This window comes from Mirounga leonina, unplaced genomic scaffold, assembly GCF_011800145.1.
Source record: "Mirounga leonina isolate KUSES-001 unplaced genomic scaffold, KU_Mleo_1.0 Mir_94, whole genome shotgun sequence".
NCBI lineage: Eukaryota > Metazoa > Chordata > Mammalia > Carnivora > Phocidae > Mirounga > Mirounga leonina.
Genome location: NW_023270855.1, coordinates 50,847,474 through 50,874,959, shown reverse-complemented (window position 1 = coordinate 50,874,959; position 27,486 = coordinate 50,847,474). Strand labels below are relative to the sequence as shown.

Here is a 27,486-nt window from a genome sequence, read left to right as displayed (position 1 = left end):
CCAAGCCTCTAACTGCCTGGTGCCTCATTTTCCCCACCTGTAAAACGGGGTTAAGAATGCTTCCTACCTGATAATGGCATTGAGAAAATTCACTAACTAGGAGGAGGGGGGCCTAATGGAGGTCAAAAAGGCCCCATAAATGGGGCGGTGTCTTTTTAGGAGCCATTTAGCGCAGTGCTGAGTCCTCTGCCAAGAGTTTAATTAATGTTACTATTATTCCCTATGGGCACGTGACATTATTTGTGTGTTGCCTCCTCTACTAGAATGTCAGCCCCACCAGGGCAGGAATTTGCATCGGTTGTCACTGCTGTGTTCCTGGCACCCAGTGAGTTCTCAGAGTCTGTCAAAGAGCAGGGTGTGGGGGTGCGCTCATGACCCAACTCCCAGGATCCACATCAAACAGGCTGCTTATGAAAACCACTTTAAATTAGAAAAGGTAAGAAGCATCAGTGCACACAGATGGGAACAGAGGAACAGAGGGCCCAGCCCCGTGTGAATATGATCACTCCACAGCCCAGTGTGCCAGTGGAGGGAGAATCCTGGGAAGGCATAGACAGTGAGGCTAGGGTGATGGTTCTTCTGGCTGTGGCTTCAGGCCACTCGGAGCTCAGAGGTCGGCCTTCCGGAAACTTGCTCTGTTCAAGGAGTTCCTGGGGGAAGGATGAGGTGGGTCAACATGGCCAACTCCATAGTGCTCATCAGCCTCCCCCCGCCCCCTCCTCTTCTAATTAGGGACTCTGCTCCTTTCCCATCCATTCTGATCTGGCCACGAGTTCATAGAATCTCTCTTGGAATCTCCCACCAAAGCTAAGAATTGTGCCCATTTTACAGATGTGGAAATCTCGGCTCCGGAACGTGAAGTCACATGTCTGGGAAATGACCTAGCCGGGATCCGAAGTGGCTGCCGGAAGCCTGCTCAGCAGGCATGTCCCCATAGTTGCATGTTTGTGCCACGCCGTGAACATGCGTGCTGACACGCACGTGTAGGACAGCACGCGTCTGTGCCCGCCTCTGCCCTCCCGATGGGTGGGGGGCTGGGGTCAGGCACCTGAGGCCCGCTGTGGTTGGCGCCAGCAGCTGGGGCAGGCGCTGGGTGAGCAGCGGCTGCAGAGCCTCCCGTAAGCGGCCGTAGTTGCGCTCTAGCTCACGGTGGTACTCCTTCTGGTCTGGTCCTATCAGGGCCTTGTTCTTCCGCAGGGCATCCTCACACCTGAGAGACAGAGGGCAGGAGAGGCTCGGGGCTGGCAGTCAGGAGAAGGCAAGACTGGAGGTGGGGGGCAGTCCGTGGGGGGTGGGGTCAGGAGCTATAATGTGAGTCTGCTAGGTAGAGGAGACTTAATGAGAACCAGAGAGGCAGGAGCTCCATAATGGACATCCAGGATACAGAGAGGTTGTATGAGGTCAGGAAGGCAAAGAGCCCGTAAGCGGGGCTTGGAGGGGTCAGGCCTACTTCTTGCAGAAGTCCTTGAAACAGAGCCGCAGCTTGTTATGGTGCCTGAAGAGTTTGGGGTCTTCTGGGATCTCTGCCAAAAATACCTGGGCCACCTCCAGGGGACCCTGCAGGGTGAGAGGGGCTCCTGAGGGTGTCCGCATGGCCTCTGGGGTACCTCAGGCAGCCTGCCTGCCCCACTGGCTGTACCTGGTTCACAGTGGGCCCCACAGAGCCCTGCAGCACCATCTGAAGCATCTTGGCGTCGGGCGGGTCCTGCTCGGTGGCAAAAGCCAGCTCCCGTGTCTTCTTCTGCATGTCCTCAATGGCCACCTCCACTGGTGTTAGCACTGTCTGGGGGGGGGGGGGGGTTGGCAGGCACTGGCTGGGGCCTGAAGATGTCCTGACCCAAGCCAGCCCAGAGCAGCCTGGACCCCTGCTGGGGGTGGAGAGGGGTTCCAAGAGGCTGTGTCATGAACAGGGTGTGGGGGTGTCTGCCTGCCTGGGTCTGGCGGAGGGGGGAGGGGGGTGTCTGGTCTCAGCCTCCTATGTCTGGCTCTGGGGACTTTGGTCTGATTATGGTCCAGCCTCCAGTTGGCTAGGTCAGGGAGTAGAGGTTTGAGTCTGAAGACTGGTGTTTAGGGGTTGGAGTTTGGGGTCCTCTCGCCAGCCTGGGTCTGGGGTACCCGGGCCTCCCTTGATCTTGGGTCTCGGCCTCTCCCCTCCCTGGGCCCTGGGCCTCTGCCCACCTCCTCCCGGTGGCACACGCGGATTCGCGTCTTGATGTAGGGGAAGGCGTGGTCTGTGCTGAGCAGAGTCTTGCGCTTGTGTTGCTCCGGCAGCTCCCCGTGGGCACGCCCGTCAGGTGTGAAGGGCGTGCAGAACAGGAAGGTGCGCAGCCCGTAGTTGCGGTCGAAGTAGGTCACCCGGTCCTTGAGCTCATAGGTGTCGAAGTGCGGTTCCACGTAAGTGATCTGGATGTAGGCCTGGGACGCGGGGCTCAGGTATGAGGCTCCCACAGCCCCAGTACACACACTTGGGGCTTGCCAGCCTCCCTGCAGGGCCCCATCCCTGGAGAAAGGGGATTTGGACTTCCTTGGGTCTGGGAGCTTTAAATCTGGGGTTCCCACAGCCCCCGAAGTCTCGATGTTTGAGAATCTCCCAAAGAGAAGGATTTGGGGGTCCCCGAGAGAGATAAGCTCTCAAGTTTGCCAGAGAAATACGATTTGAGGGTCCCCAGGAAATAGTACTTTTGAGTCTCCCTGAAGATAGGATTTGGGGGTCCCCTGGGATGGTCAGGAGCCCTCACCTTCTGTGGGTCAAGCTTAGTCTTGTCCACGGGGTTCGAATCTTTGACAATCTCGACCACGTCCTCCCCAAACCTCTCCGTGTAGAACTCCTGGGGACACGGGGCTGACTCGGGGCCATGGAGGAGCAGCGGCCCCCGCTCCGCCCCAGCGCAGCCCAGTGCCCGTCTACCCCCTACCGCTGGGACGTGCCTCCAGCCGGTGTGAGATCTCGGCTAGCTTCGTGATGGACGGCTCCTTATACACAAACTCCTGCTCGTCCAGGTCACCGAAGCGGGCACCATAGAAGCCCACGCGGAAGTACGTCCCGAACACGCGCTGCATCTGTGAGAAGGGGAGCTGTGGCCCGGGACGCCCCCCTGGAGGCTCCCTGGCCCCAGGGATGCGTGGCCCTGAGCCCCCAAGTGTGGAAGAGGTGGGCAGGGCGAGGGAGACCCCCAAGAACATTAGGTCATAGGCACAGCTGGGAGGACCCTGAGACCCAGACGATGGCCAGCTGCTTACACCCTCACTCTTTCTCCCCAACCTTTGTCTCCTGCCTCCCCCAAATCTTTGTTTTCACTCAACACAAGCCCCTGCTTTCTGATTATCCCTCTCATCCCGTGCAGTTCTTCAGAGTCTGGATCTCAATATGAAATTAGGACTAGGGCTCTGTTGCTTACAGCTGTGTCCTCAATGTCTATGGGGCTGGGTATACAGCAGGTGCTCAATAAATCCTTAAGTGGCTGAGGAAATGCATAGCCCTCTGGGACAGAGGCTCTGGCTCCCTTGTTCCAGGGCACCCCTCACCCTCATCAGATATACTACCCTCCACCAGAAAGGAAGAGGGTAGCTCCATGTTCACTCACCAAGGCCGATCCAGGCAGAAGGGGGCGGGCACAAGGATATTGGTAGGGGAGGGAGACACAAAGTCATGGGAGAGGTCAGAGGTAAGAGCCCCCAACCCCCAGGATCCTGGTTATGCTGCCCCATGAGTACCATTCTTCGGGCAGAGACCAGAGATCTCTCTCTTCCCCTCCTTCTCTCCGGGGAAGGAGGGGACCTGACCGTCCTACCCGGCCCCCACCCAGCCCTCCCATCTTGGCTCTGGGTTCCTGCCTTCTTTGGCCAGAAAATTCTCCCCAAACTAGGAGATGCCTAAAAATAGACCCAAGTCGGGGAGAGGCGGGAGAGGGGGAGCACGAGATGGCAGTGAGGAGCAGAGATCCTGGGAGAAGCTGGAGGAGACAGTGAGAGACAGAGACCCAGAGAGACAGAGTGTGACCAAGACAGGGAGAGAGAAAGAGACAGGGAAAGAGACCATAATTCGAGACGAAAAGGAACACAGAGACAGACAAGGAGGGAGTCAGAGCCCCCCCTTACAGGCAGTGACCAAGCTGGCCCTGCCCGAGGGAGGGGTGTCTCTGGAGAGCTCCCAGCTGGGTGAGTCACAGGCTGCCCTTGGGATCTGGGGCAGGGAGGGGGACCCGGGGGAATGGGGGAAGAAGTGGAGGGTGCGTCATTGCCCACTGAGCACCAGCCCCTGCGGCCAGGCAGCCATGTTCCTCCAGCACCCCCTGGTGGTCCCTGACCACTGCTGACCAGCCATCATGGGGGCCCCAGAGGCAGGTGGCCACTGGGCTGACTCACCTCCCAGCCAGAGCTCTGTGGGGGAGAGAAGGGTCAGGGTCAGCTGAGCTGTGGTGAGGTGGGAGGTGGGGCCAAAGGCAGGGTCTGGGAGGGCATCCTGGGCCCACCTGGTGCATAATCTTGGTGAAGGCCTCCTGCAGTTTGCCATGCACGGCAGCCAGCTTCTTGTAGTCTCGGTGGGCTTCCAGGATGGGGATGAGGGTCTTGTAGACCTCGTTCACTGCCTCGTAGAGCCCGCCCTGGGGGTGGGGGCACATCAGGGTTCCCAGCACCCCTCCCCCAGTTTTCTCCCCTGCCTGGAACAGCCCACCCTCTGTGCAACCACCCATCCTCTAGGGCTCCATCTTTCACCACCTCCTCCAGGAAGCCCACCCTGACCACCCTGTCCCGGATGGGACACCAGTCTTTCCACCCCCCACAGACCCCTCCGTGGTCTCCATCGTGCTGACTGTGGACCAGGTGCTGTGTACATCTGTACTTTACCCATGTTCCTTCATTTGTGGGAGGAGGTTTTCTTGTTTTCTTGTTTTTTTGTCTTTTTTTTTTTTTTTTTTTTCCATTTCTCAGAAAACTAAAACTCAGACATGGCTCCCCAGGGCCAGGACCTGAACACCAGCCCTTTTGGCCTGGTGCCCAAGACTTCCACACCCAGCTACCTCTTGGCTTGTGGTAATGGCCGCTCCTAAGTGCCCCTCACCCACAGCCAGCGCCAGCACAGCAGGCAGCCTGTGATGTTTGCTGACCAACCGTGAGAGGTGTCTACCGTCCCATTTATTCCCAAGGCTTTTGTTTCTGAGTCTTTAACACAATGACAATAATGAAAACCCCACTAGGGGGCTGGCAGCACAGAAAAGAATTCTCGCTGGAAAACCTGACCCTGAATCTGAGCAGGGCTCCAGATCTAATCATCAGTTCCCATAAGCTCAGGGGACTGAGGAACAGGTAAAGCAACACCACAGGGATGCAACTAGCCCTAAGCAGGCCAGAAAACCTCTTGGAACAAAGCCCAGGTCTCCAACAAGTGAAATGCAGGGGAAAACCCAACTGCTTTCACACAAACAAGCAAACTGGAAGAGAAAACCTTTCTATAACAGTGGACAATACATCGCCTGGGCCTCAACCTATCAAGGAAAACATTAAAAAGCCTTATTGTACAAAGTGGGGAACTTATGCCCTGTCTTTTGTTCCTGTTTTCTTTCTTTGACTGAGAGAGCCTTAAGAGACTTGTCAGTCACTGCCACTGTGGGTCTTATATGGATCCTGATTCAAACAAACCAAGTGCAGAAAGAAAACTGTTTCGAGATCGTCAGGGACATCTAAGCACGGACCGGTATAAAGAGTTGCATAAAAGGATTTCACCAGCGGGACTGCACAGGGAGGTACTTGTGCAGGTGATGGTGTGATGAGTAGGGTTTGTTTGAAGCTGGAACTTCTCTGACTCCCAACACACAGGAATCTCTGAGATCTTGTTAAAATGTAGGGTTGGGGGCACAGGACTCTGCATTTATAACAAGCCCCCAGGTGATGCCCATGCTGCTGGTCCTCAGACCACACTGAGTAGGCAAGCTTTGAAAAAAAACTCCAGCTGAACGGTCATGTTGGGTTTCATCAATCAATCTGTGAAAATTAAGATCTTCTCTTTTTTATGTACAAAAAAAATTGTGAAAATTAAGATCTTTTTATGTATATATAAAAAAAACCCAAAACAGGGCGCCTGGGTGGCTCAGTTGGTTAAGCGACTGCCTTCGGCTCAGGTCATGATCCTGGAGTCCCTGGATCGAGTCCCGCATCGGACTCCCTGCTCAGCAGGGAGCCTGCTTCTGCCTCTGACCCTCCTCCCTCTCATGTGCTCTCTCTCTCAAATAAATAAATAAAATCTTTAAAAAAAAAAACAAAAAAACACCAAAACAAAAACAAAAAAACAAACGCCATCAAAAACCAAAACAAAAAACTAGAGGCAATGAGTTGAAACAAGAGCATAAAGACTGGTGGTTGCTGGATTTGAGTGCTGGGGGTGGGGCTGGGGGTGCAACCTTTTCTTTTATGTGTGCTCGAAATTTTCTCTAATAGAAAAAATTTAATAGCGGCTGAGTGTGTGGAAGGCTACCTACGTCCAGGCCACGTGTTAAGGGTTTTACAGGGAGAGAGGCAGGGAACCCGAGCTCGTGAAGGACCCTGTTGTCCTCAGTCAATCCCCTGCTCAGAAAGGGAGGGATCGGGCAGCAGCTTCACTGGGAGCCCCCAGGAGCAGGTACTGGGCCCGTCAGTGGCCCTGAGGACGCCACCCTGGCCCGAGCCCCACGTTCTGCGGCCAGCCGCAGGCCTCACCATGGTGAAGTAGGCAGCCGCCTGCTCCAGCAGCCCCACCAGCCCCAGCTCCGTGAAGTGCTTTCCGGAACAGAAGCCCTCCTCATCGGGAGACAGGATGTCATCGGAGATGGCAGACTCCTCGAGCACGTTGGATGAGATGTTCTGGGGTGGGAGGTGGCATCAGGCCCTGGCCCCGGCCCACGGGTGCCACCCCCTGCCCCATCGGGCCCGCCACTGCCCCCACTGGCTCACCTGGAAGGAAACGCAGCCCACGGGCAGGTAGCGACTGTCCTCCAGCAGGGCGAGGTACTCGGCCACCAGAGCGGCGGCGTGCACCATACACTGGGCGGCCTCCGCGTGGTTGCCCAGCTCTGCGTGCTTCCCCGCCATGTTCTGCAGCCACGTCAGCCGCAGGTCGGGGGAGCCCTGGTAGCCGCGGGCAATCCTGGCACATGGGTGGGGGCTGGTGAGGAGGACGGGGACCTGCCTAGCCCCCACTGGCCGCCCCTCGCTGGTCCACCCCCTTTGCTTGCTACCCCACCCATCGGGGGCGCTCACCAGCCAGGCTCCAAAGCTGGAATGTTAAGCCACGCCCCTGTTCCCCTTGCTCCTGGCCCCCCATCCCCGTGCACCAGGCCCCGACCTCCCATAGGCCCCGCGCCTTCCCTAGCTCCATCACCTGTCCCCCGCCTCCCACTCCCCTACTTCTTCCCAAACACCCCTCACCTCTCCTCCAAATCACTTGTTCCCGGACCTGTCACGGGTTAGCACCTCACCTGTCTCTCCCACCTGTCCCCCTCATTTGACCTTATTCTCCTCTGTCGTCCTCCAGTTATGTTCATCTGGCACCCTTTGTACCGTTCCTTTACCTGCCCTCCCCTTGCTTGTGCCCTCTCCTGCCTGCTCACCTGCCCCTCTCCCCACCCACCCCACCGCCACCTGTCTGTGGGTGAGAACAGCTGAAGGGCCCACCTGGCCCTCGTCACCTGTACATGAGATCAATGAGCATCTCCGGGTCCTCCTGATGCTCCTTCATCTTCACCGTGTCCGTCAGGATCATGTGCAGGTTGAACATCAGGTCCTGGACCTGGAGCGGGGGAGCGGCCGGGGACAATGAGGGCATCGAGACGTGACCGAGAGCCTTAGTGGCGGGGGCGAAGCAGGCAGAGCAAAGATGCAGGCCGAGGAAGGCGTGACGGGGGGGCCCGGCGGCGTCACCTGCTCGGCGAAGGTGCTGTCCCGCAGCCCCACGTCCTCCTCGGCATAGGTGAGGATGGTCTTGAGCGACCGTCTCAGGTGCTCTTCGCTGAAGCTCTGCGTTGTCCCCACCAGGGATGAGAGGGACATGGTCACTTGCATCTTCACGCGGGCAAAGTTCTACGAGGAGCCGGGAAGGAAGAGAACACCTGTGAGCCTGGGACCCTCACCCCCAGGGCCCGCTCGACCTGCCGACCTCTCCCCTCCCGCCCTCCATTTACTGCACCAACACCCCCACCCCCCGGCCGCCCTCCCCTCCCCCGAGCCTCCCGTGGACCATGGCCTCTGCCCGCCGCTCCCACTTACGTTGCCAATCTCGAAATTCTGGCGCATGAGGAGGTAGAGCGAGGCACTGGCGTGCGTGCGGACGGTGCTGAGGCGACTGCCACAGTGTCGCAACAGCCTCAAGCAAAGGTCGGCGCACAGCTCCGTGTCCTCCTCGAACAGCAGCTCTGGGAACTGTCCCCCCAGCGCAACACAGACACTGGTCAGCCCCTCCCCGTGGTGCCACAGAAGGCCCCTGATGGGGACGTCGGCAGGGGCAGCTGCATTCTGCCCCCTCTGGCCAAGCACAGTGGGCTTCAGAATCAGACACGGGGTTAGGCCCTGGCTGTGTGACCCTGGGGGAGTGACTCTGCCACTCTGATCCTCAGCTCCCTCCTCTATAAACCATGGCTCAGGAGTGTCCGTCTCATGAAGTGGCTGAGCATACAGCAGGAGCTCAGTGGGCTGCAATGATTACTCAGGGCCCTGCCTGTTGAGCGGGGCTTACCTTGGACACCAGGGCTCGCTGTGTGGCCAGGCCGTGCTGCAGGAAGAGGGCACTCTGGGCACTGCCCAGACTATACAGCACAACCTTTAGCACTGCACCCAAGATGCTCTCCCGGGCCTCTGACAGCATCACTGTCTGCCGGGGGGTGGGGGAGAAAGGGGTCAGAAATCCAGCTGTTACGGACTGAGCTGCTTCCCGGGTCAGGGAAAGAGAGGGATTCTAGAGTCAGAGATCACAAGGCATGGCAGTGGGCAGAGGTCAGAGAGATGCTGGCTCAAGCCCTACCTGCACGATGATCTCCAGTGTGTCCAGAACCACCAGGCTGGCCTCGGTTGCCAGGTTCCCGTCCACCAAGGCCTCATGTTCCATTTCATCCTTGGTCCTGGAGGGGATGGGAAGGGGCTGGGGGCTGAGCTCTCTGCCCCTCCCTTAGCTGCTCTAGGGGCACCCATTCTCCGGAAACTGGTCTGACCCCAGCGAACGACTTCCTGCCCACACCCACTTGTCCACGCGGTCCGAGGTCTGTCTCCAGTGCGTGATGCTCTTCCGCCAGCGGACGTTCTCCTGGTTCCCAAACGGGCTCCTCTCTGAGATGCGCAGGTGAGCGTCCGCAGACGTGCAAAAACACAAGGACGTGTGACCGTGAGGAGAAGGGCTCAGGCATTAAGATACACGTGTGGGACGGCCCGTGAGGACACCGGGTGACACATATACATGCTAAGGGAACACAGTTAAATACGAACGACATGAGAACAGACAGGGAACACAGATGCCCATGTGCATACGGACGATGTATGCACTTCTTTCTGGGAAAGGTGAGGCAGACACAGAGGTAGGATGCCCCCTTCTTGGGGCCCCTCAGACAAAGGCTGGGAGCAGCCCGTGGGGACGTGCACAGGGTACATCTCCCTCTCACCACGACTCCGCCGGACCATGTCCTGTCGTGCTCCAATGGTGCCCAGGATGGCTTCCTCCAGACGGGCCTTCATGTCCAGTGACTTCTTAAACGTGAGGCTGTTGATGCGCTCAAAGGCCTTTTTCCCCTGTGAGGACAGAGAACGGGTCGAGGGTTGACTCTGCCCTTTCCTGTGGGACCTGGGCTGCTTGGTCACACTCATTCAGCCTTTTCCGACCTTCAGGATCGTGTGCTTGGAGACACAGCTCTCCCCTTTACTACAAGGTCTTGGCACCTTCCAAATTCTATTCACGAAGACGATTTTCCCTTTTCTCTTTGGCTCAGCCCAGAAACAGTCCACCCCTTGACCCTCAAAGCCACAGGAACCTGGGCGTGAAGACAGTTCACCCCTGCCTCATCCACCCACTCAGTCCCCTGGCCCACCCCACCCCCATCCCCACACCTTGTACTCAAAGGCAGCCAAGCAAAGGTATAGCAAGTCCAAGAGGCGACCCAGCTGAGGGAGGGCAAGGTCAGCGGCCCAGCGCTGCAGGAGGGCTGGCTCAGCATTCTTCAGGACCCACAGCACACACACCAGTAAGGTCCGGCTGGACTCGGCAGAGAGGGGACAGCCTGAGCGAGAAGCCTGGGGCCAAACAGGGGAGAGGGTGCTCAGAAGGGATGGAGCGGATTCTCATTTCCTCCATATTGTGATGAGAACTGACCTATCAGGATATCCTACGTAATTTCTATTACCAGGTTGGATGGTGTCTCTGGGGACCAGCGCCATACTCACTGCCACTGGGCCCTGAGAGATGCTGGCCCGGGAGCCAGGGGCTAGGGGGCCACCAGCGATGGCCATGGCCACTGAGGGATTGATGGTGCCTCCGATGTCCCCTTCCCCTTCTGTGTCTGAGTCGAGCATCGAGGCCAGTCTTGACCGTTGACCTGGGCCCTCTGGGGGCAGGGACAGGGGAACAGAAGAATGAGCCCTTGGTAAGTACCGTCTCTATCTCATAGTCTAGCTCAAAGTTCGCCTCCTCAGGGAAGCCTTCCCTGATACCGCTCCCCCAGGCCAGGGTGAGGTCTCTAGTTATCTATTCTCAGAGCTCACTTTTTGTGCTTATGATTAGATACATTTATCATACAATTGTCTGTACGATGACAAAAGCCTGAACTATATCTGCTTGAGCTGCTGCTATATGCTCAACACTCAGAATGTGGCCTGGCCCACAGGAGCCGTAAACATTTACGATGATGATGATGATGATGATGGGAACAATGGCAGGAATAACAATAATAATAATTAGTAATAAATGCTGCTATAATGATTGTAGCATCAATTGGCACTTAGATAGAATCTCCTATGTGCCAGGTGCCATTCTTCAGCACTTTGAAAATATTAACTCGTAATCTTCAAAACAACCCTATGAGATAAATGCTTTTACCCATCCCCATTTTATGGGTGAGGAAACTGAGGCACAGAGAGATTACATCACTTGCCTGGGGTCACACAGCAGGTAAATGGTAGAGATAAGATTTTTTTTTTTTCAAGATTTTATTTATTTATTTGACAGAGGCCAGCGAGAGAGGGAACACAGCAGGGGAAGTGGCAGAAGGAGAAGCAGGCTTCCCACGGAGCAGGGAGCCCGATGTGGGGCTTGATCCCAGGACCCTGGGATCATGACCTGTGCCGAAGACAGACGCCCAACGACTGAGCCACCCAGGTGCCCCTAGAGATAGGATTTTAACCTAAAGAGTCGGCTTCCAAACTCTATGGTCTTAAAAGAGTAACTCCCATAGCGCCCCCCACCAAAAAAAAAAAAAAAAAAAGGTCTCGCCAGAGACAGGAGTTGCCAGCAAATACAGAACTGGTCTCACCCCAGAGATTCTTGAAACAAAGGGTCGACTGAGTTTAACTAAAGCTCCAGCTCAGCTTAACCTAGCTCAGTTCCTGACCAGATGGAGGAGACCAGCCCATTTTCCTTACTGCGTAAGGGAGGGAAAGAGGAACTGTCACTGGGAAAGGATGACATTACCCCAGTCCCAATGATTCGTTTACATACAGCATCCAAAATACCGTAACAAGTTATAAGACATAGGAAGAGGCAGGAAAATGTAATTGATAGGAGAAAAACAGACAACAGAAGCAGGCACACAGATGACCAAATGTTGGAGTCAGCGAACAAGGACGTTAATATATAAACTGGCAGAAAAGATGGACAAACGTGGATAAAAAGATGGCACATTTCAGTAGAGAACTGGGATCTACAAAAACACACACACACAAAATCAAACAAACATTCTTTAGCCGCCAAGTATAACACCTGAAATTCGGAACTGGGGTTAACAGAAGACTGGACGCAGCCAGAGAAGACTGAAGCAGTGAGCTCCAGTGAATGGAAAGTTTCCCAACTGAAAACGGAATGGAAAACAGGACAGAGTACAGCCGGCACTGAGATGCGATCAAAAGGTCTAACGTACGTGTAATTGGAGTCCCAGAAGGAGGGAAGCGAGAAAATGAGGCAGAAAAAAAAAAAAAAAAATGCAAGAGGTAAAGACTGAGAATTTTCCCCAAATGACAAAGGGGATCCACCCAGAAAGCCTAAGTCTGTGCTTCCAACTGTCCCCTGTCCCCCAGGTGCCAGTGAAGGTTGAAGAGGAGTGACTGAATGAACACGGGGCTCTGACCATCCCCTCACCCCGATGTCCCCCACCTGCCCCTCCTCACCTATCGGGAGGGTGACAGTGTCCCAGTACGCTGCTCCCCAAATTTTCACATAAGCCTAGGAAAGTGCATGCGACCACTGTCCCCATGTAACAGGTGGGAAACCTTTAGGCTCAGAGAGGTTAACGGCTTGCCTGGGGCCCCACAGCAACACACTGGAACCTCTTCTTCTGACCCCCACCACCCGTGCTTTTGTTCCTAACCCTGCTCCCCACCTTCCCCGACCTGAGCCGGTGTGATCAGTGAAGCCCCTGGATCGTGTAGCCCCATCCTGCCCGCGGCCCACTGACCAGCAAAATCATGCAGGCGTGGCAGCGTGTCCCGTGCGAGAGACAGCAGCGGCAGGTACAGCTCGGCCACACGGGCCTTCACAGCAGCCTCAGCGTAGCGGGGGTCCGCATCGTGGCCACAGAGCAGACTATGCACGGCGCTGATGGCCTTCTTGTGCAGCAGGAATGCCCTGTGGGGGGGGGGGGGTAGCGAGGAGCTCGGGATGGAGCAGACATGGCTCCTGGACCTTTTCGCCAGCCCGGGGACCAGAGCGGCCCTGTGCTCACCCCTCGGCCTCGGGCTCCAGGGCCAGCGCCAATTCTGTCAGCAGGAGCCCAGCCAGGAAGTGCTGTTGTCGGAACGGCCCGCTCAGCTCGAACATGCTGGTTACCTTGGGGTCCGGGGCCTGGCTGGAGAAGGTGGAGCTCTGCAGAGGGCAGGTGGAGAAAGCAGGGATGGCAGGAGGCCAGGGGTCAAGGGTCGGGGCGGGGGGGGAGACTGGCGTTAACCCATATGTGAGGTGACAGGGCCTGGAGTCAAAAGTCAGAAGTCAGAGAAACAGCAAATGGAACCCCAGGCGGGAACTAGGATTTGGGGTGAGATATAAGAAGCTGGCCCCCACTCCAAGAAACTGCCAAGAGTGCGGGGTCAGAGGTGAAGGGTCAGACTACCTGGGCTTTGGCCCACTCTGAGATGGCCAAATGAGGGTCCCACAGAAGAGGGGGCTGAAGTGAGTGGTCATAGGTCAAGAGGAGGAGCCAGGAGTGAGGCCAGCCCACCTGGGAAGTGGTGGAGGATACAGAGGGTGAGGGCGAGGCTGGGGGCGACAGGGGGCAGCAGGGGAGGTTGAGGGTCACGTAGTGCTCGTGGCTGCACAGGATGCGGGTGAAGTCCATGCGTAGGGTCAGCAGCAATGCCGGGTTGGGGGCCGACTGCAGCCGTGTGGCCACCTGTGGGGGAGGGGGTCAGCGGGCGACCTTCACGTGGCTCTGCCCACCACGCCCACCACCCTGCCACGTCACTGCAGATGTGCCGTTCCCACCGTGCCCACCCCTACCTGCTTGTAGTGGGCCCGGACCAGGCTGAAGATGAAGCCGCGGTCCACCAGGGACAGCAGATCGCTGAGGAAGAAGGCCAGGCTGGCGTTCAGGCGCTCGGCCAGCTCTGCATCCTAGGGGCACAGGGCCGGTCAGCCCATATCCACGTGTCCCATTGAGCCTCAGTCTCCACATGGGGCCTGGCTCTCACCAAGGCCACCAGTGACCTCCAGGAGCCGCGTCATTGCCCCAAAGCCTTGGGGCTTCTTGATACACCCTCATTTCTGAACTCCAGATACACCTGGCCTTCCTGGTTGTCCTCTTCCCTCTGTCCCTCCCCTTTCCCACGGTTATATGTCTACACTCCTCAGGACTCTGTTCAGAACACTGTTTTCTTTCATTAGATTTGACCAGTACAATATGGATGGCAGAAACTGGCTGCTGACTTCCCCCAAATCCTCTCCCCACTCAGAGTACTGGAACCCTTCTTCACAGTTCAGAGTTGGGCAAAGACTACATTTCCCAGCCTTCTTTGTGGCTGAGAATAACCATGTGACCACATCTTGGCCAATGGGGTTTGGGAAGAAGTGATGCCATCCCTTATAGAGAAGGGGCAGGTCTGCCTGTTCCCACCACCTGCCACGCCTCATCTGGGGGGCACCATGATGAACCACGATGGCCAGTCCCACACTGTGGAATCCCCTGCAACCCACCTAGGCTCAGAAATAAACTCTGGTCACGTTTAAACCACTTGTAATGATGATCAAGCAAATTAACCTGTCTCTTAACTGATACGCTCTCAGCAACCATTTAACAAGACTATACTGAGCATCTACTATGTGCCACGCCCTGTGAATGGCACAGACATGCTCCCTGTAGCTCGTCCAATTCACAGTCTTGTGTGGGGGGAAGGCAGAGAATAAATAAAAGGACTGGGGATAGTTCCGTGTATTTTGAAAAGAACTGAATGGGGTGCTGTTTTGAGAGAAACCCGAAAGATGGGAAAGAGCCAAGATGGGAAAGGCATCCTGAGCAGAGAGAACAGTAAGTGCAAAGGCCCTGGGGTAGGATGTGCCTGGCAACCGTGAGGAACAGCAAGAAGGCTGCTATGGCTTCCGAGGCCTAGCTGATGCTTGTTCTGCTCTCATGCTACCATAAGCCACAGAGTGGTTAGCCTCAGTGGCCCTCAGTTCCCTGCAGCCCAAAGAAACAAGATCTAAAACCTGCCTTAGCTCTGAGTCCAGAGGGGAGCAGAGACTGGGTCTTCCTTGTACAACTGAGCCTGGTAGTCAGTGCACGATAAATGTCAAGTGAAGCAACGAAACCACTGTGGCCCATCACCAATGCCTCACTGGCAGCTGTGATGATGCTGCTTCTTGGGGGCGTTGTTCCTCCCTTCAGCCCATTCTGAGTGTGGTTTCCTCACAATCCAGCTCAGCCCCTGGGAATATCAGCCCTTGGGGAGGCTCCAGTGGAACAAGGTCGAGAACTTTGAGCCCAGCCCAGAGGTCATGGGATATTGCACAAGGGCTGACTTGGGTTGGGCCGGCATTTCAAAAATCTGGAAAGTTCCTATCAAATCCCAAACTCCCATTTCTCCTGAAAAATCAGGCATTCTGGCCACAGCCAATGGGTACATGCCCCTGAGTCCACCCTAAGCCCCACTCTTCCCATGTGGTGAGGCTGTGGGCTCTGGAGCTGGTAGCTTGGGTTCAAATCCCCATTCTGCCCCTTCTCAGTTGTGTGGTATCACGTTGTTACCTGGTCATTCTCATTCTCTGCCTCAGTTTCCCCACCAGTAAAATGGAGACAACTTCATGGGGGTGGTTGGGAGAATTTAATGATATGATCCATCAACCACATCTAAGACACACAGTAAGTACTCAATAAATGCTCAGTATTATTACTACTCTCATTATTATTACTGCCTGCCTAGCTCCTGGGAACACTGGAATTAGTGATCCAGGACCTGGACAATCAATGATCAAGGCCTCAGAACATCAATGTCCATTTATTGAACACTTACTGTATTTGGCACCATGCTAAGCGCTAATGGATCTGTTCTGTCCACCTCCCCATCCTCATCAACTCCCATTCCCACTTTTGCTCACTCCACTCCAGCCACACTTACCTCCTAACTGCTCCTCTAACAACCCAGGCATGGTCCTACCTCAGGGCCTTTGCACTTGCTGCTCCCACTGCCTGGAAGGCCCTTCCCCCAGCCATGGCAGAGAGTGCTCTCCCCCCGCGCCTTCAAGTCTCCTCAAAAAGTCAGCTCCATGAAAACATGGATTTGGGCCTCTTTTGTTCACTGCTGTGTCTACCATTCGGCCCAGCCACTATGCACACGGTCAGTGCTCAAGAAATAGATGCTGAGTGAACCGACTGATCTGGCAAGCGGGTTCATGGTGCCCCTGCCTGGCGGGCTCTATGTCCTCTCTCAGACCTTCCCATCGAGGCCTGTTCCCGCATACCTTGTATAGCCGGGTGATGACTTCCAGGCCCACAGAGCCCACGAGGGCCGCGATGTCGTCCAGGAAACGCCCAGGGAAGCGGAGCTTGCGGGGCGTATCCAACCGTTGGCCCAGAAGCAGGTGCAGCGCCATGCTTTTCACCTGGGGGTGGGGTGAGAGCGGAGCGGGGCTTGAGGAACTGAACAGGGGGGCCCACCAGAAGGGGGCAGGGCCTGAGGGGCTGTGAGCGGTGTTTTAGTAGCAAGGCACGGGGGCTAGAGGTGGGCATAAGGGGTCCTGGGTGGGGATTGAGCCCTGACTCTTTTTTTTTTTTTTTAAAGATCTTATTTATTTATTTGAGAGAGAGAGAGAGAATGAGAGACAGAGAGCACGAGAGGGAAGAGGGCAGAGGGGGAAGCAGACCCCCTGCTGAGCAGGGAGCCCGATGCGGGACTCGATCCCGGGACTCCAGGATCATGACCTGAGCCGAAGGCAGTCGCTCAACCAACTGAGCCACCCAGGTGCCCGAGCCCCGACTCTTAACACAGGGCTTGAGCCGGCAGTGAGAGGAGCCTGAGTGGGTTCTAGGCAGGGTGCAGGGGTGGGGAGGCTGAGAGAGCCTGGGAAGGGCTGGACTAGGTCTCCTGGGGCTAAGTATGTGGGTAGGACAGAAAGCAGGGCTCAAGAAGTGGGATTTGAGGGAGCCCTGGGTGGGGTTTGATGGCCCACCAGATTGGGGGAGGTTTGTATCTAGCAGTGGTGGTTCAAGGCACCACTTGAAGAGTCTGGCGCAGAGGTCTCGAGTCTGATCACAGGGATTCCCTCTCTCTCTGGGGATATCTGAGAGGGAGGGGTCTCCATGCTGGTTAGGGGGACTCTCAGTGGTCTCTACAATCTCCTAGGGAAGGTAGGGGGGTCATCTCTCTGTGGAGGGGGCCTCAGGTAAGTTTCAGGGGGCCTCTCTCCAGGGAGAGAACCCCTTCAGTGTTTCTTTTTTTTTTTTTAAGATTTATTTATTCATTTGAGAGAGCGAGAATGAGAGAGAGAGAGCACATGAGAGGGGGGAGGGTCAGAGGGAGAAGCAGGCTCCTCGCCGAGCGGGGAGCCTGATGCGGGACTCGATCCCGGGACTCCAGGATCATGACCTGAGCTGAAGGCAGTCACTTAACCAACTGAGCCACCCAGGCGCCCCCTTCAGTGTTTCTTCTCTCTGGACATGGAGGGTCTCTTGGGGTCATTTCTCAGGGGTCTCAGGTGCAATCTCAGGGGCTTCTCTCCCGAGGAGAGGCCCTCCCCGGGGCGTCTCTTGCTCTCAGGAGGGGAGGAGGGTGTCTCACCATGAGCTGGAAGAAGAACCAGGCATGCTGCAGGACAGCCTCTCGCACAGCACTGCCGCTGACCACCCACTGCAGAGCCAGCTCCTCGTGCAGCAGCTGGGGGCGGGGGCAAGGGTCACAGAGAGCCGAGGAGCCCACCCCGTGCCCTCCTCTGGAGGGCATAACGGGGCTTGGATGCAGCAGGATGGCTTGGGGTTAGTGCAGCTGGAGACCGTGCAGGAGAGGGAGCGGAAGGAGTCAGCACGCCCTTTCCCTGGGCCCTCCAGACCCTGCTGGGCTTCGGGGGAGACAGGAGCTCCAGGGCCAACACGGAGTCACCCACCCCCTGCCTCCCACTACCTTCTGCACAGTGGGTCTCGGCTGGGTGGCTGGTGGGGCCAAGGAGGAGCCCTCAAGGTAGGAAGAAGTTCGGCTAGAGCTGCGGTCGATGGCCTATGATGGGATGGGGTGAAGAGGATGGGATGGCGAGGTGGGTTAGTGAGGGTGCCGGTGGGATGGACCGGGAGGAGATGGTTGGCATGGATAGGGCACAGACATGTCCATGTGGACAGGCCAGGAGGGCATGGATGATTTTGGCAGAGATAATAAGGATAAAGGTGGGGGGGGGTGATGGAGGGGATGAGAAGCATAACAAAGAGAGAAGGGGGTGCCCAGCAGGGGGAACAGAAGAGGTGAGAATGGGGACAGGAGCCCGTTGGCGAGGGTGGACGGGGCCAGACAAAGATGGCAGAGGGATGGGGGTGCGGGTGGACACGGTGAAGAGGGAGGGTGAAGTCAGAGAGCCGGAGAGAGTCCATGAGGCCGGGGTGGATGGAAGAGAAGGGCAATGAGGTGGAGGAAGGAGCGTAGACAGGGGAGCGGAGTATAGACATGGGGTCCAAGCGAGGGTAGAGAAAGAAGAGGGAAAGAGATAGGACAGAGGTGAGAGGAGGTGCCGATGAGATGCAGCAGGAGCAGCCAAGAGCCCCAGGTTCCAGGCCTGGCCCTGTTCCAGCCTTGCTTGCCTCAGTGCTCCCCATCTGTGAAATGGGGATGGGGGCCCACGCTCCACTTCTCCCCTCCTCCTTTGCTGGTCGGGAGGGGAGGCCACTGGCAAGGAGAGGAGGCCCCAAGATGGAGTTGCTCTGACCCCTGGAACCTGCCCGGGCCCCAGCACTCGAGGGACCCCCAGTTCCCACAACCCCAGCAGGGCCCTGGCTCCTCAGCACACACCAGATGGGCCACCCACAGCAAAGGCCGGCCTCAGGGTCCCCTCCTGCCTGCAATGCCCACCCTCTTACCACCTCATCCCCTCCTAGGTGCTCTTCGAGGCCCAGCTGACACCTCAGAGAATGAGGGCATTGGGGGAGGCCCTCTTAAAGATGCTGGGGGGCCGGCAGGGCCCATGAACCCAGATTTCCAGCAATCTCAGGAGAAGACTGTCCAAAAGATCCCTTGCTGCTAACAGGCCCCTGGCGTGCCTTCAGTGCAGGCTGCCTGGGTGGTGGGCACGGAGCTGGAACAAGGTCTGGGGCCAAGTGTGTGGGGAAACCATCCAGTGGCCTCCTTTCAGTGCCTCGGGGGCTCTCAGCTCGGTCCCAACCTTTGCATGTGCCTTTCCATCCATCTGGAGCAGCCACCCTTCCCTGGCTGGCTCTGTCTCACCCTTCAGGTCCCAAGAGAAATGTCATCTCCCTGGAGAGCCCCCCCCCCCCAGACCACCCAGAGGAGGCTGGTGGCCTCATTCCTATTCATTTCTTTTCGGGCATTTTCACACCCTGCACTCATATACTCGTGTGTTTGCATGATCGGTGCCTATCTCCCAGACCTGGCAGCTCAGAGGCCGGGCTGGACTGAGATCTATCCCAATAAAATCCTGCCTGTGATGCCCTAACGCGTTCCCAGGTTCGGGACCACTAATAAACACTTTGCTTTGAATCTTGACCACATCTGAAAATTCAGAGCCTCGGGCACAGGGCGAGCCCGCAGCAGATCGAGAACTCGAGAACTCGAGAACTGGGACCCAGGTCTGTCTGAAGGCAAAGCCTCTCCCCACACCAGATCCCTGGGAAGGGGCAGAGTAAAGGGAGCTGCCCACAGAGGTCTGTCAGCCTGAAACAGGAGGGGAGGGAGAGCCCAGAGGGTCAGTCTCGGCCCTTTGGCATCATTCGGATTGCTATGTCAAGGGGACAGTTGCGAGGCTCCTGAACCGAGTGGATTAGAGAGAAACAGGCCATGCGAGGCAGGGAGGTTATAGTGGCTGGATTTGCATATCCTTTGCATGCTATTTGCATACCACCCTCTCCCTCCTGTCTCTGCCTGAGGCTGGAGTCTGTAAGGCAGCAAAAGGCTGGTTAAGATGACCGTGATGCCTAAAACACTGACTCCATAGCCCCTGAACAAAGGCAGGAGGGGTGTGCTGCCTCCTTCAGGCAGCCCCCCTAGGTTAGTAGGCCACAGCCAGGAAGGTGGGAGGAGCTCATGCCAAGATGGGGTCACACGCGTGCAGGGGCAGGTAGGGAGGGCACCTGTCTGGGGTCGGCCCCGCAATAAGGGGGTGCCCGTCGCAGCACAGCCTTGCTGCCTCCTGGAGCATAAGCAGAATTCACCCAGGAGTGTGAGCGGTCGATACCCTGGAGACACACGGGGACGCGGTAGAATCCGTGGGCAGAAGGCGGGGAGAACGGCACGGAACACCAAGCGTGAGCACTGCCCGGGGCCATACGCGCACCCCGGGCACCCACACGCAACCCTGGCAAATGCACGTGCACATATGTGCTTGGGGCCCACGCGCATACGCTCCCCGTGGGCGGCCGTGCATGGAGTGCACGTATATATGTGCCCCGTGCACACGCATGCGTGGGGTCTGTGAGTATATGCACCTGTGGCGTATATGCGCCCACACGCACCTGGTCCGCTATGTACACACTGCTTTTTCAACCAGGCCGACCTCCAGCCACCCATCCTTGGGTCGGCCTTGGAGTGCGGAGCCCAGGGCAAAGTCTGAGTCGCAGCTCCGAAGCTGTGAAAGCCGCAGACCAGCCCCGCCGCCCAGAGTCAAGCTTCTGTCCGTGCTGCTCCTTGGAGCTTCCCGTCCTCTGTCAACCCTAATCCTTCACCCGCCCGCCTGGCAGCCGTGGCCGCTGAGGCTAGAGACCCCAGCGCCCACCCGTGCCCTACCTTGCTGGCCAGGATGCGGGAGACCTCGTCGTCCACAGAGCCCGGGGCCACAGCCAGGTCGGGGTTGCTGCTGCTGATGCTCTTAGAGCGGGCCAGGTAGAGGCTGGTGGGGCGGCCAGGGCCACGGGCCAGTGTGGCAGGCTGCATTGCCACTGGAGGGGTCCCTGAGGATGGTGGCAAGACGGTCGGCCCCCTGCCCCTTCCCGGCCGGCTGGCCTGGGTAAAGTCACTTTCTGTCTCTGAGCCTCAGGCTTCTCGCCTATAAAATGGGCATGCTAGTGGCTGCCACCTCATAGTGATTTGGGGGAGACGGACAAAGCCCAAGAACAGTGCGTGGCACGTGGTCAGTGCCCAGAGGGGCTAGAGGTTAGTATTAATTACTTAGCAAACTGAAAAGGATCCAACTGCATTGAGCGTTCACCATATCAAGCGTGTTGTACGGATTAGACCTCGTTTACTATTACCAGCGCCCCCGTGAAGGGATGACCGTTATTATCCTTGTTTTACAAATGGAAAACAGACCCAGAGAGGTGAAGTCACTTGCCCAGGGTCACAGCATGTGTAGGAAGCAGAGCTGGGATTCGAGCTTGGGCAGCCCAGATGCGTCTCTGCTTCCACTTAACTGCAGATGCTTGTTGACTGGCTGAATGACCCACCAGTCAAGCAACAAAGACCGCCAGCCTGGGGAGGGGGGGAGTGAACAAAAAACTCTCTCTCTTGCAAGTTGCCCAAACCAGCCAAGGTCTGTACGGCCTCCTGGCCTTTGCACATGCTGTTCCCTCTGACTGGGATGCTCTCCTCCCAGATATGTCCTGTCCCCCAGGGGCCTCCCACTAACACTTACCACTTGGGAGGCTGGGCTCGGTGCCAGGCAGTCGGAAGGCATAGTGGACGTAGGCAGCCAGCAGTGGGCAGTGACCACGGGCATCCTGGGCAGCCTCTAGACTCCGGTGGACAAGGCTGACCACATGGGCCATTGCCTCAAAGGCCCCACGGCCTAAGTTCACTGCCGGGCAGAACAGAGGTCAAGTGCTAAAGCCCAGGGCCTTCTACCTCCCCAGGGAACTCCTATCTCCCACCTTTCCAAGGGGTTGCAGGGCCAATCAAAGGGTCACAGGTGGTTGGGAGCCATTTTTCAGAAAGGAAAACCGAGGCCAGAAAGATAAGCGGGCTGAGGAGGTCACCCAGGACCAGGGGACTGAGGGGCCGGCCCTCTTCCAGATAGGGAAACTGGGGTCTGAGGCTGTGCCCACTCACCGATCTGGCCGCCAATGATTGGAGGCCGCACGACCAGACGGACGAGCTTGTCCAGCACGTGATGGGAGAAGGCAACAAGGGGCTCGGGGCTGGCGAGGCGCAGGGCTGCTAGGCTGGCCCGCATCTCCTGCTCCACAGTGCTCTCACTCAGCACGGTGTCCTTGAGGCGGAACGGGAAGGCCCCCTCCTCCAGGACATGCACCAGAGTGAAGAACTTGTCCAGGTGAGGGTCCTGGGGGTGGGGGGAGCCAGGGTGAGCAGGGCGGGGGGTGGCCAGGGTTCCATTGGCTGGGAAGGCCCTGGAGGGTTGGGGGCGGTGCTCAGTGGGCAGAAAACCAAGGCCGGGGATCAATGAACTGACTATAAATGAGGAAAGGGATGAGCTAGGAGCTGGAGGGAGGAGAGGGGGCGGGGAAGTGACCACAGAAGCGGTGAGGGACACACGCGGGGAGGAGAGACCATGCAAAGGGCCAAAGCCCCAGCTGGGATGGCCACTGGCATGGCCGCCCCCGCCTGACTCAGCAGCTTCCCTGGGAGCCGGGCCTCGCTGACCAAAGTCACGTCCATGGCCCGAGGCCAGGCCTCCCCGGTCAGCGGCACTGTTGCTCAACCCCAGGGCCGGACTCCTGGGATCCCCCCACCCCCTACCTGCGGGTGCACAGAGGACACGGCAGTGAGCTCCACGCTGAACACGCCCTTGTGGCCGTCCACCCAGCGCATGCCTGGCAGCGCCACCTGCAGGAGGGACATGCCAGGTGGGCACCGGCCCGCCCTCCCGTGCCCATAGTGCCACCGGCCCCAGCCACTGCAATACTGTGGGTGTAACCCAGCCCCACCGGCGGGAGCAGCCGGGCGCCAACGGGGGGGACACAGACGGGAGGGAGTACTATGGGGGTCCCCTGGGCAGGCTGGAAGCCTGGGGTACAAACAGAGAAACAGACAATGGAGGCCTGGGGTGCACATTACCGAGGGGAATGAATTGGGAAAGAGCATAATGGGAGAACTTGAGGCCCCCAGGGCATTAATGACAGCTCAAGGGTAAGTGGACAGGTGACAGCATTAATGGGGGTGATGGGACCTGGAAGAACTACTGGGGGGATCGTGGTCAGGGAGGCAGGCAGGGCTACGAATGGGGGACTGGAGCAGAAGGACAGTGGGGAATGCAAGTCAGACCCCAGTGCAGGGGCAGGAGGTGGTAATGAGGCCGGGCTAGTGGGGGACAGGGACATGTGGGGACAGTCGGACACACAAAAGTATAATGGGGGGGATGGAGCAGCCAGGGGTCCCAGAGGCCCTAACAGAGGGCAACAAGGCTCCCAGGGGTATTGATGGGAAGGAAGGCACGGCACAGATCGGGGACCATGTGGTGGGAGCCTGGGGAGTGTTGTCGGGGGACAAGGCCTTGGGAAGGGAGGCAGGGGGCCAGGGCACATACGTCTGGTGTGAGCACGGAGTAGCTGGGTGGGAGCTGGTCCACAGACACAGGGAGGCAGAAGGGGCCGGTCCTCAGGCAGCCATGCTGCAGCAGTGGGATCCACTGGGGAGAGGCTGGGGGTCAGGTCTGGGGCCAAACAGGGGGTCAGCGGGGCTGGGGGGTGGGGGTGAGGGCTGGTGGGGGTCTCACAGTGAAGCCCACGGGAGTCTCCAGCGCTGTGCCCGGCCGGGGCTGGCAGCTGACGTGGTAGAAGGTGAACAGCAGGTGGTGGTTCTCGGTCACACAGGCCGGAAGACGCAGCTTGAACTCCTCGTAGAACTCTGGGGACCTGGCATGGGGCTCTGCTGGGGGCGGGGACCCCCCTGGCCCTCCCCATCCCCTCTTGCAAGTCAGACCCCAGTGCTGCCTGGCCCCACGGTCTGCTCTCTGCCTCAGGATCCGCCGCCGGCTCTCCTAGCGGCAGCCTCCTCCCCTCCTGCTGCCCCACCGTGTCCCCACCGCCGGTCCCATCCCGCCACCCCGCATACTTGTTGTGGTAGACCACGGGGGTGAAGGCCTCTCGGGTGAACTCACTGCAGCTGGACTTGCCAAAGATGACCTGGGGGAGGGTGAGCGTGAGGGGTCCCCCGGGACGTCCCAGCCGGGACCCCCGCCCCCGCCCCCGCCCCCGGCACGGCCACTGACCGGCAGGGCCTGGCTGGGGTCCTCCCCCGCCATGTACTGCACTCGCACGGTCAGGTTGCGCACGGAGCCCTGGCGGCTACTGAAGTTAAGGCAGTGTGGGTACACGTACAGCAGGTTCCTGCGGGGGCAGGGGGGCATCAGAGGGACAGGCGGGGCTGGGCTTCCGGCACAAGCCTGGCCTGGGACATGGGGGTGGGGGGGCGTCGATGGCCACACAGCTGAGGCGGCATATGGGGCAATTATGAGCACCGGGCGAGAGATGTCACTGGCAGAGAGTGGGGGACAGGTGGGCACCCTCAGAGCATAGATGGGGGAACAGTACATCTGAGGGTGGGGACACAGAGGGACTCTGGGGGCACTGAGGCATGGGGGGTGTCGAGCAGGGTCAGATGGGTGCTCAGGGTTGGGGTTCCAAGAAGGTGGCCCGGGCGGCCAGCAGTCAGGCCCGAGCCCCCACTTGGGCTGACCCGCCCCTTCCCCCCCGCTCAGGGGCCTGACTGCCCTTCCCCCAGGAGAAGCCACTAGAGTTAGGAGGCCTGTGTCTCGGGTGGAGAAACTGAGGCCAGAATCAGAAGTGGGGCTGGGCTAAAGTCAGAGTTCTGCCTCTCCCTCTCACGGCTAACTCTGTGCAAGCCCCAACCTCCTTCTGGGCCTCAGTTTCCCTATCTGTATAACAGGGGCATCGAGCCTCCCAGCTTAGCCTTCATAACAATACCAGTAATAAGAAAACAAGGGGAGCGACAAGGATTGTACCAAACGTTAACATGGAACCTACTGCAGGCCCAGCTCTGTTCTAAGCGCTCAGCACGAGAAACAACTCATTTACTTCTCCAAGCAGCCGAAGAGGGGGGATGAACGTTCCTCCCATTTTACAGTGTATGTGTGTGTGTTGGGGGGGAGAATAGAGGCACCTGCCCACAGTCATCCAAGGAGCAGAAATAGCAGCTAGCCCTGATCTGGGGCATACACGGGGCCTGCAGTCAGGCTGTGCGGCCTTGGGAGGATCTCTGCCCCCTGCACCCCCTCCCCCAAACCATCCGAGCTAAGACGCTCACTCCCCTCACTGCTATGGCTACCATGTCTGTTACTGTTGTCATCCCTTCCACGGGCGGGGAAACTGAGGCTCCGAGCTTCAGGTTTCCCCGTCGGGGCCTGGGCCTGTCCTCAACCAGTGCCCCCCAGTCCACAGCTGGCCCCAAGCCCCAGCCGGCGTGATCTCAGCGTGGCCTCACCGGACATTCGCCTGATGCAACTGTCGCGCCACCGCCAGGCCCTTGCACAACCCGGGGCGTCCAGCTGGCCGGTTAACGATTGACCGGGGGTTAGCGGGGTGCTGGGGCATAAAAGCTGGTGGCAGTGGCACTGTGGCCGCACCCTTCAGAGCCTCAGCCATGCCCAAGCTCGCACTGTGCCTTCTGTGTGCTCTGGCCACAGTGGCCCGGCCTGCCTCTGCAGCGCCCGTCGGGGGCCTGGAGCCGGCACAACATGAGCAGCTGACCCTCCTCTTCCACGGGGCCCTGCAGCTGGGTCAGGCCCTCAACGGTGTGTACAGGGCCACAGAGGCACGGCTGACAAAGGCGGGGCACAGCCTGGGCCTCTATGGCCGTGTGCTGGGCCTCCTGGGGCAGGAGGTCAGCCGGGGCCGGGATGCAGCCCAGGAGCTACGCACAAGCCTGTTGGAGATGCAGGTGGGCACTGCAGTTGAGGCATCGTGGGGTGGGTAGGAGTTTGCGGTGGAGTTGTCTAGGGTAACCAACTGGGTTTGCCTGGGATTGGGGGGGGGGGTGGCATCCCTGGAATATAGGACTTTCAGTGTTAAAATTAAGCAAGTCCCAGGCAAACAAAGACAAGTTGGTCGTCCTACTAACATCCACTATTTATTGCTCAGATGGAGGAGGATGCTCTGAAGCTGCAAGCAGAGGCCACGGCCCAGGCGCTAGGGGAGGTGGCCCAGGGACAACAGGTGCTACGGGAGAGCATGCAGCGGCTGGAAGTCCAGCTGAGGGGCGTTTGGCTGGGCCATGCCCAGCAAGAATTTGAGGCCTTAAAGGTAAGAGCCTCCTGGCCTTGGTGGAGTGGAGAGTCTGATTTCCCACGAAGAACTCGCTTCTGAGCCTTGAGTCCCAGAGACATCTCCAGATCAGCCTCCCAGTGCCATGGCCTCTAACCTATCTGACCCTGGGCAAAACCCCGGTCCCTTCCCATGCCTCAGTTTCCCCATTTGCAAATAAGGGCAACAATTCACATCTCAGAGCAGAGACAGGGACTCAACACAGATAAAATACTCAGCATGGGGCAGGGGCTATGGAAGTTACTCAACAAAATGTATACTATCAGAGTAACTGGTAGTGTTTCTTGAGCGCCCAGCAACTACCCAGCCATGCCTCTTAATAATCCGTATCATGCTTGGGCACCTTGGTGGCTCAGTTGGTTAAGCGACTGCCTTCAGCTCAGGTCATGATCCCAGGGTCCTGGGATCGAGCCCCGCATCGGGCTCCCTGCTCTGCGGGGAGCCTGCTTCTCCCTCTCCCACTCCCCCTGCTTGTGTTCCCTCTCTCGCTGTGTCTCTCTCTGTCAAATAAATAAATAAAATCTTAAAAAAAATAAAATAGGGCGCCTGGGTGGCTCAGTTGGTTAAGCGACTGCCTTCAGCTCAGGTCATGATCCTGGAGTCCCTGGATCGAGTCCCGCATCGGGCTCCCTGCTCGGCGGGGAGTCTGCTTCTCCCTCTGACCCTCCCCCCTCTCATGTGCTCTCTCTCTCCTCTCATCCTCTCTCTCAAATAAATAAATAAAATCTTTAAAAAAATAAAAAAATAAAAAAATAAAATAAAATAAAATAAAATAAAATAATCCGTATCATGCTTATAATCCCCCCATGAAGCAAGTCTTCTGTCATCCCCATTTAACAGATGGGGAAGTTGAGGCCACAGAGTAGCAGCAACTTGTTAGGTCATACAGAGGTAGGGTTGGGGGATGGGAGGTGAGTGGGCCCTAGCTGAGGTTTCTGTCCTGACCCCACAGGCCCACGCTGACAAGCAGAGCCACATCGTGTGGGCGCTCACAGGCCACGTGCAGCGACAGAAGCGGGAGATGGCCGCACAGCAGCATCAGCTACGACAGATCCAGGAGAGGTGAGGCTGGAGGGGACTGGTTGGGCGGGGCCGCTGGATGGGAGGTGTACAGGGCACCTGGATGGGGGCCCCTTTGCCTTGGCTGAGCCTCATCTCCCTTCCAGACTCCATACAGCGGCGCTCCCGGCCTGAGCCTGCCTGGGTGGAACTGAGGACCAGTCTACACGGAGGGGCGCTGCCATGCCCCACGCGGCCCCTGCACAAAGAGGAGCTGCCTGCCCCCTGGGGTCGGCCAGGGTGCCGGGGCCTGCTTCTGGCCACGGAGGAGAGACGGAAGCAGGCGGGGACACAGACAGAGGACATGTGTGTGTGGAGGGGTGGAGGCAGGACATGGGACCCTTCATGCGTACACAGCCCTCCATTAAAGCGGAGTAGTGGTATCTCACTCCGGCTG

At 58.0% G+C, this 27,486-nt stretch overlaps 2 protein-coding genes across 15 annotated transcripts in view; one reads left to right on the top strand and one right to left on the bottom strand.

Annotated features, from left to right (window-relative positions):
• Positions 1-405: 405 nt before the first annotated feature.
• The window catches only part of DOCK6 (dedicator of cytokinesis 6), a 44,753-nt gene continuing 17,672 nt past the window's right edge, over positions 406-27,486 (bottom strand). For 3 of the 14 annotated variants that reach the window (XM_034997784.1, XM_034997789.1, XM_034997793.1), the window contains 35 exons: positions 23,960-24,077; positions 23,803-23,873; positions 23,465-23,603; positions 23,276-23,377; positions 22,489-22,575; positions 21,841-22,072; positions 21,428-21,589; positions 20,584-20,747; positions 19,932-20,036; positions 17,425-17,520; positions 16,109-16,249; positions 13,655-13,768; positions 13,377-13,547; positions 12,885-13,024; positions 12,618-12,787; positions 10,396-10,556; positions 10,063-10,245; positions 9,621-9,747; positions 9,207-9,291; positions 8,990-9,086; positions 8,705-8,839; positions 8,239-8,391; positions 7,894-8,052; positions 7,662-7,762; positions 6,928-7,120; positions 6,694-6,837; positions 4,473-4,604; positions 4,366-4,380; positions 2,929-3,060; positions 2,739-2,828; positions 2,179-2,415; positions 1,640-1,783; positions 1,451-1,557; positions 1,049-1,210; positions 406-650 (listed from right to left, as the gene is read on the bottom strand). In XM_034997784.1, coding sequence (XP_034853675.1) covers positions 608-650; positions 1,049-1,210; positions 1,451-1,557; positions 1,640-1,783; positions 2,179-2,415; positions 2,739-2,828; positions 2,929-3,060; positions 4,366-4,380; positions 4,473-4,604; positions 6,694-6,837; positions 6,928-7,120; positions 7,662-7,762; positions 7,894-8,052; positions 8,239-8,391; positions 8,705-8,839; positions 8,990-9,086; positions 9,207-9,291; positions 9,621-9,747; positions 10,063-10,245; positions 10,396-10,556; positions 12,618-12,787; positions 12,885-13,024; positions 13,377-13,547; positions 13,655-13,768; positions 16,109-16,249; positions 17,425-17,520; positions 19,932-20,036; positions 20,584-20,747; positions 21,428-21,589; positions 21,841-22,072; positions 22,489-22,575; positions 23,276-23,377; positions 23,465-23,603; positions 23,803-23,873; positions 23,960-24,077 — 4,612 coding nt within the window. In that variant the 3' untranslated portion in view covers positions 406-607. Of the gene's footprint in view, positions 651-1,048; positions 1,211-1,450; positions 1,558-1,639; positions 1,784-2,178; positions 2,501-2,738; positions 2,829-2,915; positions 3,061-4,365; positions 4,381-4,472; positions 4,605-6,693; positions 6,838-6,927; positions 7,121-7,661; positions 7,763-7,893; positions 8,053-8,238; positions 8,392-8,704; positions 8,840-8,989; positions 9,087-9,206; positions 9,292-9,620; positions 9,748-10,062; positions 10,246-10,395; positions 10,557-12,617; positions 12,788-12,884; positions 13,025-13,376; positions 13,548-13,654; positions 13,769-16,108; positions 16,250-17,424; positions 17,521-17,763; positions 17,857-19,931; positions 20,037-20,583; positions 20,748-21,427; positions 21,590-21,840; positions 22,073-22,488; positions 22,576-23,275; positions 23,378-23,464; positions 23,604-23,802; positions 23,874-23,959; positions 24,078-27,486 lie in introns of those variants that run through there. The other 11 variants (XM_034997786.1, XM_034997791.1, XM_034997785.1 and 8 more) reach the window with 9 other exon arrangements.
• ANGPTL8 (angiopoietin like 8) lies at positions 25,309-27,477 on the top strand. The gene is made up of 4 exons (XM_034997798.1): positions 25,309-25,647; positions 25,848-26,009; positions 26,983-27,092; positions 27,197-27,477. Exons 1-4 carry the CDS (start codon positions 25,351-25,353, stop codon positions 27,222-27,224), a joined length of 597 nt encoding a protein of 198 aa, XP_034853689.1. The 5' UTR covers positions 25,309-25,350; the 3' UTR covers positions 27,225-27,477.